General features: G+C 41.7%; 1 protein-coding gene across 1 annotated transcript in view; it reads left to right on the top strand.

Annotated features, from left to right (window-relative positions):
• cplx1 (complexin 1) overlaps positions 1 to 12322 on the top strand; it is a 69226-nt gene that overhangs the window by 6350 nt on the left and 50554 nt on the right. The window contains exon 2 of the mRNA XM_079557321.1: positions 342 to 452. Within this exon, the coding sequence (XP_079413447.1) occupies positions 422 to 452 (31 nt within the window). The 5' untranslated portion in view covers positions 342 to 421. The remainder of the gene's footprint in view (positions 1 to 341; positions 453 to 12322) is intronic.

Genomic DNA, 12322 nt, shown 5'->3' on the forward strand with positions numbered 1-12322 from the left:
GAAAACCACAATTGCAAGTTACACAATACAAACTAATGGAATCACGAAGAACAAGCTAACAGGCTAACGGCAAAGCGAGCGGCGTGCTAGCACCACTGAAACAGCATTTACAGCCAAGTCTGAGTGAAAAAAGTATATGGCCTCTACGGTACTGCTCTAACAACAAATAGAGATATCCATTTGTCCAACACTTAAAACGCCAGCCCACACTCCGATATACTTCCCTGGTAGATTTCCACGATGTTCTCCTGTGTTTTACAGCCCAGACCTGACAGTGTTCAAAGACCTCATGTGAATACAGTTTTGCGTAATGTAACTACTGGTCCCTCTTTCTTTCGCAGATCCCGATTTGATCCCTTTCCCGAACAAGTGAATGTAACATCGCTCGGATTACGAAGGCCGGGAATCAAAAGCCATCACCATGAATTTTGTAATGAAGCAGGCGCTGGGAGGTAAGTGTCCCTCTGCAGAATACAGCTGGGGAAGAATGTGCTGATGCTCGTGGAGGGAGGGGCATGTTGTGGATCGACTTGGGAACAGTGTGGGTACTCTGCAGGTACTCTGGGATGCGCAATAGTTACAAGTCACCTTATTATTTTGTAGGGGACTTTCTGGATCACACGTGTCAAGCAATATATCAAGCATATAAACAGTGAAATGTGCTGCCTTCAATGAGGACTGACTTAGTAGTACAAAAGATTTTGCCTGGTGCCTCTTGAAAGGCCACATACTTATTAAGGTAGTACTTGAAATGCCATATATTTGATAAGGCCGTACTTAAGGTAGTACTTGAAAGCTTAGGTATTTATGAGGCAGTACTTGAAAGGTCATATATTTAATGAAGTAGTACTTGAAAGGCCACATATTTTATAAGTTAGTACTTGATAGGCCATATATTTGATGAGTTAGTATTTCAAAGGTCATATAGTATTTGATGAGTTAGTACTTGAAAGGCCATATATTTGATGAGGTAGTACTTGAAAGTCTGTTTATTTGATGAGGCATACTTGAAAGGCCATATAGTATTTAATGAGTTAGTTCTTGAAAGGCCATGTATTTCATGAGTTAGTACTTGAAAGGCCACATATTTGATGAGATAGTACTTGAAAGTCCGTTTATTTGATGAGGCATACTTGAAAGGTCATATATTTGATGAGTTAGTACTCGAAAGGCCATAAATTTGATGAGTTAGTACTTGAAAGGCCATATATTTCATGAGTTAGTACTTGAAAGGCCATGTATTTCATGAGTTAGTACTTGAAAGGCCATATATTTGATGAGTTAGTACTTGAAAAAACATATATCTGATGAGTTAGTACTTGAAAAAACATATATCTGATGAGTTGGTACTTGAAAGACCATATATCTGATGAGTTAGTACTTGAAAGACCATATATTTGACAAGGTAGTACTTGACAGACCATATATCTGATGAGTTAGTACTTGAAAGACCATATATTTGACGAGGTAGTACTTGAAAAAACATATATCTGATGAGTTAGTACTTGAAAAACCATATATGTGATGAGTTGGTACTTGAAAGACCATATATCTGATGAGTTAGTACTTGAAAGGCCATATATTTGATGAGTTAGTACTTGAAAGACCATATATCTGATGAGTTAGTACTTGAAAAACCATATATCTGATGAGTTAGTACTTGAAAGGCCATATATTTGATGAGTTAGTACTTGAAAGACCATATATCTGATGAGTTAGTACTTGAAAAACCATATATCTGATGAGTTGGTACTTGAAAGACCATATATCTGATGAGTTAGTACTTGAAAAACCATATATCTGATGAGTTGGTACTTGAAAGGCCATATATTTGATGAGTTAGTACTTGAAAGACCATATATCTGATGAGTTATTACTTGAAAGACCATATATTTGACGAGGTAGGGAATAAAAACGGGCCTGTAGTTTAATAACACTTGCACATGCGCGTGTAAAGGTCTTTAGCCGTTGTCTGCCAGACAGGAAATTACCATATTTCGATTACAGCGTCATCTCGGTCTCCTTTTGTGCTACACGTGGGTACCGAACGTGTCAATATTCATGAACGAATACGCGTGGGAAGCCAGATGATGCGCCGCGATGTTGTAGTAACTTGCTCGCTGGTGACTAAACGTGATGAAATAAGCATCATAAATGGTAAGTTTTGTCTTTTTGCTCTTATAAGAACTAAGACGTGAAGAGAAAACCAATCTCAGCAAAATCAATGTTTTCATTTTGCCGTGTCTCGTCTTCAATCCATATTAATTCATGAAGACATCACACTGTGCGGTTACTCTGTTTACACTGCAGGTACTTTTTAGGTGCTCTGTGGGTATTCTACCATCTAGTTTAGTTTTCACTGTGGTCTGTCTGCGGTTGCTCCGTGGTTAGAGTGCTGGCTCTCCGTGTCGCAGTCCTGGAGGACGGGGAAGACGAGGAGGATGTAATTTGGTTATGAATATGCAGATGGTGCGGTAATGGTCTGGGAGATTGGCGTGGCTTTCGTTATTGTGTATGAACCGATCGCTCCGGTCCCCGCGCTGAATGTCAAACAGATGCACGAGGACAGAGGGAGGCAAAGAGTCAGGATATTTTTAGAGACTGTCCTCCAACAGAAAACGACACAAGTGGTCGTTTGTCTTATCCCTTAAAGGAATAGGCCACCGTTTTTACATACTAAGATATGTTCTTACCTCACTTTAGACGTGTTAATACATCCCCGTCTGGTCTTTGTCCGTGCGCTCTGCCAGGCAAACGGAGCACATACGCAGCCTCTCCCACATGTCCTATAGCTCCAAAAAAGCTCACGATAGAAGCTACCAAGCTCTTCCACGTGTTCCCTATTTAAATAAAGTTACGTGAAGTGTTTTCATGCGAAGTATATTTACCCAGAAATGTAGCATGTCGATTTTATAAGCAGATAAAAAGGGGGACTATATTGTGAGGCGTAATGATACGAGGAGTAAAACGTCCGCGCAGTAACTCCTAAAGGTTATTGCCGGAAGTGAGCGGGGGAAGTCTTTAGGAGTTACTGCGCGGACGTTTTACTCCTCGTATCATTACGCCTCACAATATAGTCCCCCTTTTTATTTGCTTATAAAATCGACATGCTACATTTCTGGGTAAATATACTTCGCATGAAAACACTTCACGTAACTTTATTTAAATAGGGAACACGTGGAAGAGCTTGGTAGCTTCTATCGTGAGCTTTTTCGGAGCTATGTGACATGTGGGAGAGGCTGCGTATGTGCTCCGTTTGCGTGACAGAGCGCACGGACAAAGACCAGATGGGGATATATTAACTCGACTAAGGTTAGGTAAGAACATATCTTAGTATGTAAAAACGGTGGCCTATTCCTTTAATTACGACCATATAAGACGTTTACTAAAACAGCGCCCCCAAGCTCCCATTGAGGGTATGTACATTTACATTACATTTAACCCGATTCAGAAACGACTTTATTTTACGTAGTGTTTTGCGATGACAATTCCAAAACTCAAACGCAAAGAAATAAATCACAAACTTGCAAAATGAGCCCCACATGCAATAAGTAAAGCCGTCCCAGGTCTTCAGCCCCGCCACACCTGTGGAGGAACTGAACGTCCAGCGGTGCCAAAGGCTCCCCAAGCGCGCTCTGCGCTATTACGCATCACACCTCCCCAACCGCAGCAGCGGCTACAGGTCACCACTCTCATCATTTATTACATTATATGTGTACGCTAGGTTATCGCCATTTTACTCACAACAACAGCGACACCAAAGCACAACTCACCATTGACGCCTTCCTGTCTTCTCCTCCATATGCGTCACTGCCAACTCCATAAACTCTCCTGTCACTTCCATCTCTGTCCTCAAACGTCCTAGTGTTGTCAGACTCCGTGTCACCCGTACGTCCGGTTGTCCGGTGACCGCGGCGATCCTCGGATCCGCCCGGGGTTCCAGTGCGCATGATGCGGGGAAACACCGCTGTCACCCCGACAAAGTCGGGCCTCGGCTCCGCTGCTGTTCTCCACAAAGTCCCGCGTCTCTGTCAGAGTTCCTCTTGAAAACGTGCAGCCAAATGTCCTGATCAAACTGATGTGGTTCATTTCTCCGCAGTTTCGTCATTTAAGGATAAAACATATAAAACATTACAGCTGTGTTTAGCTCGCGGGTTTTTCCAACTAGATTTGACGAACACGCGCTCTGTCCAATGAAAACACGTGAATCAGCTCGAGGGCGTTTGGGCAGGTGAGCCTGCGCTCTGATTGGCTGAAGAGTCGGCTACGTCATATCCAGTAATATTTGTTAATAATTATCATCATTATATTATAAACTATTTGAAATAAACGGTTGTAAAGCATTTCCTCTGATGTCTGTGATTTATATGGACTAAAGCAGGATTTAACCCTATAGCAAAAGGTGCACAGGAGGGAAGAAAAAGAAAGGGGTTTATGTATTTGATTTGATTTATTTATTTGTACATTTCTTATTATCTACTACTTCTGCATTTATATATTTACCGCAGCAATAACTATTCTTTCTGGGATCCATTTATTTATATTTTTAATTGTTATTTGAGTTTTTTACTTTTACTCAAGTAATATTATTTTGAAGTATCTGTACTCGAGTGTATAGTTCTCTTTTTAAATCTGCAAGCGGCAAACTGAAGGAAAAAATGAAAATGAATCAAAGCACAATGAATCTAAACCTGTATTAATTTTCTTGTGTCTTATCAAAATAATTGTGATTTATTTTTTTCTGGGGTATTTTTTACACATATCAGAATTTTCAACATTGTTTTATGTTTTTTCTCTGCTTTATCAACACTAAACCTTAATTAGACAAACATTTACTCAGGGGTTATGATAAAATTAAGAAACAAAAACATAATTCTTATAGTTTTCATCATGTCACGTTTCATCTGGACCATGAGGGTTCGCACATACATGTGGTGCATGTGTGTGTTGGTTGATCATATGTGATGTCAGTGGAGCCACAGGAGAAGCCACAGGAGAAGCCACAGCCACATGTGGATCACCAGTGTTAAGTCATGTAACATAAAAGTGAGCGTGTACATTTGACCATCTCAGTGTCGTACACTGGCTCACAAAGGAACCTAAAGAACTGGACGCAATTGGACTGTCCAGAACTCCATGAAGCACATCTGTCCCTGCAGCTGTTCATTAGATGTTTACATCATAGGGAATGATGATGATGTTCCTCTGCACAAAACAGATCAGAAATAATGCAACCTCCTCATTACTATTTGATAAAGTCATGTTTACATTTCTATATTTTATTAAAACACACTTGACAGTCATCTGTATGATTTACATGACGGCGGCTCATGTGGCTGAGTGGTTTGTGCTCTGGCCTCACAGCAAGAGGGTCCTGGGTTAAATTCCCTTTCAGTGTGGAACTCACCTGCACCCCAACAAAAGATAAGATATGATAAGATAAGATAAACGTCTTTAGCCCCAGAGGGGGATTTGTCTTTTTTCTTGGCGACAGTGCCGCTCATCTGCGCACACACAATCAGACATGACAAAACATTCACACTGAACACAAAGTGCCACATCTGCAGTGTGTCTAATACATTTGCTTTAAACATAAAACATGTGCATTAGGTGAATCCTCCAGCAGGTGATTCTGACCATCAGCCTGGCTCCACATCTGGAGATGGTCCCCAGATGCTACACGCTCCTGCCCACTGCTCCTGACGGGTCGCCTCAGTCGAAGGAGGGGCCAAATGCAGAGACACATTTTGCAATGACACATAAATGATCTTAACCTTTAATCTGCATCATGTGTTTATCCCATTATGTCATGCATAGAAACACATATGGGTAGAATGATTATTATGACCAAGACATTTATTTTGAATAGAAAAATAATAAAATGTGTAACATTGTTCATATAAATCACAGACATCAGAGGAATTGCTCTATAACAGTTTATTTCAGATAGTTTATAATATAATGATGATAATTATTAACAAATATTACTGGATATGACGTAGCAGACCCTTCAGCCAATCAGAGCGCAGGCTCACCTGCCCAAACGCCCTCGAGCTGATTCACGTGTTTTCATTGGACAGAGCGAGTGTCCGTCAAATCTAGTTGGAAAAACCCGCGAGCTAAACACAGCTGTAATGTTTTATATGTTTTATCCTTAAATGACGAAACTGCGGAGAAATGAACGACATCAGTTTGATCAGGACATTTGGCTGCACGTTTTCAAGAGGAACTCTGACAGAGACGCGGGACTTTGTGGAGAACAGCAGCGGAGCCGAGGCCCGACTTTGTCGGGGTGACAGAGGTGTTTCCCCGCATCATGCGCACTGTAACCCGGGGCGGATCCGAGGATCGCCGCGGTCACCGGACAACCGGACGTACGGGTGACACGGTGTCTGAGACACGAGGACGTTTGAGGACAGAGATGGAAGCGGTTTATGGAGTTGGCAGTGACGCATATGGAGGAGAAGAAACGAAGGCGTCAATGGTGAGTTGTGCTTTGGTGTCGCTGTTGTTGTGAGTAAAATGGCGATAACCTAGCGTACACATATAATGTAATAAATGATGAGGGTGGTGAAAAGTCGCCGCTGCTGCGGTTGGGGAGGTGTGATGCGTAATAGCGCAGAGCGCGCTTGGGGAGCCTTTGGCACCTCTGGACGTTCAGTTCCTCCACAGGTGTGGCGGGGGTGAAGATCTGGGACTGCTTTACTTATTGCATGTGGGGCTCATTTTGCAAGTTTGTGATTTATTTCTTTGCGTTTGTGTTTTGGAATCGTCATCGCAAAACACTACGTAAAATAAAGTCGTTTCTGAATTGGGTTAAATGTAATGTACATACCCTCAATGGGAGCTTGGGGGCGCTGTTTTAGTAAACGTCTTATATGGTCGTAATTAAGCGATAAGACAAACGACCACTTGTGTCGTATGGATTTGGAGGACTTGTTGTATTTTTAACAAGTCTAGTACATTGTATCGGAAAATGATCGCTATTGACATGTTAGGTGGCACAATCCTCGCATCGGAAGAAGCAACAACACATCAAATGACTGGGCTCTTCATCTTCATCATTCTGTTTATATACAGTACACATTAGGTTTTTGAATATTCTCTATTGTCCTCAGTCCACTTTTTTGACATTAAGTGTGATCTAATTACACCAGATCAAGACAAAACAGTCTCCAGACCGACTTATGCACGGTCACATGACGCATTCTAGTTGATGCAGTGTCTGTTATGTCTTTAATCTGTCATGTAAGAAAAAGACAAAATAAGTACAAATAAATACACTGCTCGGTGCGTGACAGCTGTTTTCACTTCGGGAGAAGAGGATTAAAGGGATGTTTCAGGATTTTTGACATAGGGCCTCATTTCCTAGTTACCCAGAGTGTTGCTGATACCTGGAGATATCTTTTTTTGTAATTCATGCAGTTCTTATGTTTGAAGAGTGTCATAGCGCTAGGCTAGTGCAGGGCTAGCGCATTTCACGATGTCAGCTAGCCTGCATTAAAAACAGTCTGACCCGCTCCACAGAGCACCTGAGGCAAATCACTTATAACACCAGACTAATCATATAAATGTCTGTGTCGATAGAGTCATTTTAACTATTTTGCATTTAAAATACCTTATAATTGAGCAGCATCAGCTTCGTGGTTGTATAAGCTACGCGGCGGCGGAGTGATCTGCTAGAAAATAGTCCCTCAAAATGCGATCATTCATGTGATGCAAGGTCAGTTATATTCCAAAAGTTATTCTATCGACACAGACATTTATATGATTAGTCTGGTGTTATAAATGATTTGCCTCAGGTGCTCTGTGATAAGATGATACTTTATTGATCTCACAGATGGAGAAATTGCATAGCATAGCATAGATCGAGAGGTGAGGAAACATTTCCTGGATACATGGGACCCCAGGAGGAGCGTTTAGGGAGCTGTCATCGTGATGCTAAGAGTAGCCACTTGTGAAGAGTCAAAGATTACTCAAAGATGCAATATTGGCTGATGTCATGTTGATGTCTTCGGAACCGAAAGTGATTGCGACTTCCCGTTGGCAATCTACATCTTGCCCAGGGACTACAGTTGAAAACTAGCTTTAGAGCTAAAACTGGCATATTTACAGTTAATTCATGTGCTGTTCAAATAAACTAATCAAATAAAAATACAATAAAATAAAATTGGAAAGAGCTCGTAGCCTTAAAGTGAGCAGATCAGAAGCTTCATATACAGGATATTGCCGAGGCATTTGGCGTTGGCTTTAAAGAAAAACACATATCGTCCACCTCTTGTAAAAAAAAAAAAAAGCTCTTCGTTCTTCAAGTTCCTACAAATGCTTTCTTCAGCAAAATGGCTCCTGGACCTGTCCCTCCTGAGCCTTCTGTCGAGCACCAACAAGTCAGAAGCCTTTCAAATCCAGGGAATACACTTCGAATGGCTTCAGCAGTAGAAGAAGAAGGGACCAAAGTGAAAGAAGCAGTGTTCTACTCCAGATCTGTTTTTTGACGAGGAAGAAAGTTGATTAAGCATAATACGTTCCCTTAAGGCGGAAAACACGGCTGTAATGGTGCGTTTAAAAGCGTAATGTGTGACCTTTCACTCCGACGCTCCTGTATCATGGCCGTCTGTTTCTGGGGAGACGTAATGAGAGCGAGCGAGCGGAGGATTAGCTGTAGGCCATTATCCCGATGTCGTGTGTCTGCACGCGCTCTGAGGTGAAAGCCACACCGCTTTGTTCTGTTCTGTTCTGCTGCTGCTGCTGCTGCTGTGGGCAGCTTTACATTACAATGAGCCCATCTCCCAAATGTGACAGCTTTACCATGTTACACTGGGGTTTTCTTGTCGTAAAACCTGGAATGATATTTTGCTGGGTGTTTTTTGCATGTCTGGGTAATCCTGTTTGCCGCGGCTGTCTCCGTCTGAACCGCAGAAAGTCCCTCGTTCCTAAAGCGTCACAAAATGGAAACCAGGCTCTGTTTGTTTCAGCTATAGGGTATTTTACTTCAAACATCTAAATCTAAAGCGGCGTTCTCGCTGTATCACGTGACCTTGTGTTCGGCCGACCCTTTAGACCAGGGGGAGGAACGTTTGCCTGGTGGATGGTGGATTTTCTTCATTGTCCAAAGACTAAAAGCATCACTTTATAGAAATGCCAGTATGGTTATGGGTATGTGTTTTTCACATTTCTAGAGCACTTTAACAGGCCTTTGATCTCTGATTTGTGTAATTATATTCCTCAATCTCGCCGTTTGAGGACTCTCCCCCACCCTCGACCCTTCCAAACAAACCTCCACGGCATCGAATCCATTTGAATGCTCTTAAAAGGTTATATAATTGGTCTTAATCAGGGAAAGTGAAAGCCACTTTCACTTTGGCCGGCTGGGTCGTAAATAGAGGTCGGCTAATATATCGGCTGGTGTATGGGTGTTTTACCATATCGGATATCGGCCAATATCATGCAGATAAAAGGCTGATACCTCCGTAACCTAAAGCTCCCTCTGAAGTACCTACTAAACATGAATGTCCTGAATGAATCAGTTCTCCTTCCTCTAAATAATAAAGCGCCCCCTGCTGTCACCGTTAGACACATTTTATAGTTTAGAAGTTTCAAATAGATGAGACAGTTTTGAAAATATCGGCGGTGCAAATCCTTGGAGAAACTCATATCGGTCGACCTCTGGTTGTAATGTTTAATGTTTTAGCCATTGATTAATATTGTGTCATAGGCTACACAAGTGCTTTAAAGCGAGGGAGTGGGTCCAAAATCACTCGGCTATTTCTAACAAATGGACTCCGACGTGAGAAAGATGCAATAACAGCTCCAAGTCCAAACGACGATGGAGAGCTGCAGGTCACGCGGTTCTTTCGGAAAAGAGACGGGCGGTGAGAGAGGAGGGAGAGGCGGGAGAGAGAGACTGAGAGAGAAGAGTCTTATAGGCAGATAGAGAGGAGAAAGAGCGATAGAGGGAAAGCGGGACGAAACAGATGGTGATTGTTTGCAGTACAGTCTCCATGGCAGCAGCAGAGATGGACTCTCTACTCAAGTCTCTTCCCCCCGAGGTTCTTCCAGGGAATTACATAGGCCCTCAGGGGCCCGCTGAGAGACACTCCCCCACTTGGTTCATTTCACTCTTCTCCACTCCACTCGCCTGCCGTAGGAACAGAACTTACATTAATGTGTGAGATTGTGTTCCAAATCTGACTCACAGCTAATGAGCTATTGAAAGATTGTTTTCTGTGATCAGAAAGCAGAATGAGCTCCTGGCCAGATCCTATGGTTAAATCTAGAAACTATTAACTATTAATAGTAAACTAATAAACAAATGGAATAACATTTAACAAGCAATTAAACAATCACTGGACTTTTTAAAGATATTTTAATTTGCCGAGTTTCACCTGTATGTTGCATAATGTTGTAGCTGTTAATATAAACAACTGGCACAAAAATGATCTGATAACTTGCTCTTGGTTATTCTTTAACAGCATTACATAACAAACACTTGGCCGCTCCAGCCGTGGCCAATTTTATTTTGTTAGCGACTTTAAGTGATTCAGTCACAGTTTCTGTTCCAGCCTTGAGTAATTGGTGCTAGCATTAGCATAATGCCCCTAACCACAGCATTTTGTGCGGTGATCAAAAGTACGCTTGTGGAGGTAAATGAGGCACAGCATGCTCATATTCACTTACATTTATAAGTTATTAAAATTGTTAAATTATGAAATTATTAAGTATCATCCTATCTTAATCGGTGAAAGTTGTGTTTTTATAATGGTGAGAGCCGAAACCAGTATCGGTTCCGTATCAGATATTGAGCTATTAAGTTCAAACTAGAGCAGTCTACTAGTTAAAGCTCAGTGACTGGATTCTGGAGGTTCTGAGCATTTAAATGAGTTGTGGCACTTGTGTTCACTTATGCAAATTTGGGAACCCCGAGTTCACATGTTGTGTCTTTTTAAAGCAGTACTATGTAACTCTTCCCCCTAGAGGCCATAAGCGCAACTGCAGGTGTCGTAGCAAGTTACAATTTTTTAACTTATTAATTGTCTTGGAGAGTAAATACTACGCCGACAGAAAAGGCGAAGGGAGAGAGGGTTACTGTGCATCCAATTATACAATGGAAATATTTTTTTTCACTCAAACTTGGCTGTAAATACTGTTTAAAGTGACGTTCGCCCACAGTTAGCTTTGCCCGTTAGCATGTTAGCTTCTTCTTCGTGATTCCATTAGTGTGTATTGCTTTCTCCGGACCGGTGGCAGTCAAGTTGCAAACATGGTTTTCTGTCCAGAGACACCAGGGGGAGATGAAAGACCCTCCAATCATCCCATAAACACTTGTATTACCCCCACAGGGACTACGGAAAGGATTTATTAAGGTAAACACGTTACTTAGTACTGCTTTAAAGCAGTAAGAGCAACATAGCCTGTGTCCTCTGATCAATCACTTTAGCTTTGTGTGGTCAAAGTTGGCTAGAATACAATTTCTGTGCACCTTTCAAGGCCAAAGGAAAAATCCATTCATCGTAAAAATATCAGCTGATCAGTGGAATACCAACATAATCGCAGCCCTACACACCAGTAAAGGAGAGGTATAGGTATTGTTTAATTGTTTGAATCTCCAGAAAGAGTCACAAGATGTTTTTTTTCTGCTAATATGCAACCATAGGATTATGAAACTTTGCACTGAAGTTGTAGCATTTACAAGTTTCCCAGTTGCCTCCAACACAGCATGTTCTAAGTGGTGGTTTTGATCTGAGTGCTTTGTCTAATTGCTTCTGATTGCCAATCCTAATTTCAAATCTGTGAAATCTTCAAGAGCAGATCTATTGCGTAAGATTTAGTACCTGCTCCACTATAGGAAAGTGTTTTCTTTTGATGGATTCTGGCTCAGGTTGGGATCGAAGGCAGTGAGGATGTAGACATGCCAGCCAAGCATGTCTCTAAAACTGGAGCAAATTGATTTGGAGGTACCTCTGTGCAAGCTGACAGGGAAAGCTGTTGCTAATAAAAGGATTACGGAAATATGGCGAGGGATACACATGATACTGGAAGACACCTGTATTACTTTAAAAAGCGATGTAGTGATGCCCCTCATCGTGTCCCGTCTCAGCATAGTGCGTACAGGTTAATAGCACTCTTCGAAAGTGCTTGTCTCTATTGCGATCAGAAACTGTGCGTCATGCTCTCATTGAGTGTCGGTTTTATATTCAGCAAAGGAAGAGACTTTCAGATATTGTAGATAAAGAGATGTGCCTTGAAAAAAAAAAGCCATGAAGACAGAATCATGTAGATTCCTGAAGGAAACTGGACATAATTTAATCAAGTATGAGTGTGA

The sequence above is a fragment of the Gobius niger genome (assembly GCF_951799975.1).
Source record: "Gobius niger genome assembly, chromosome: 5".
NCBI lineage: Eukaryota > Metazoa > Chordata > Actinopteri > Gobiiformes > Gobiidae > Gobius > Gobius niger.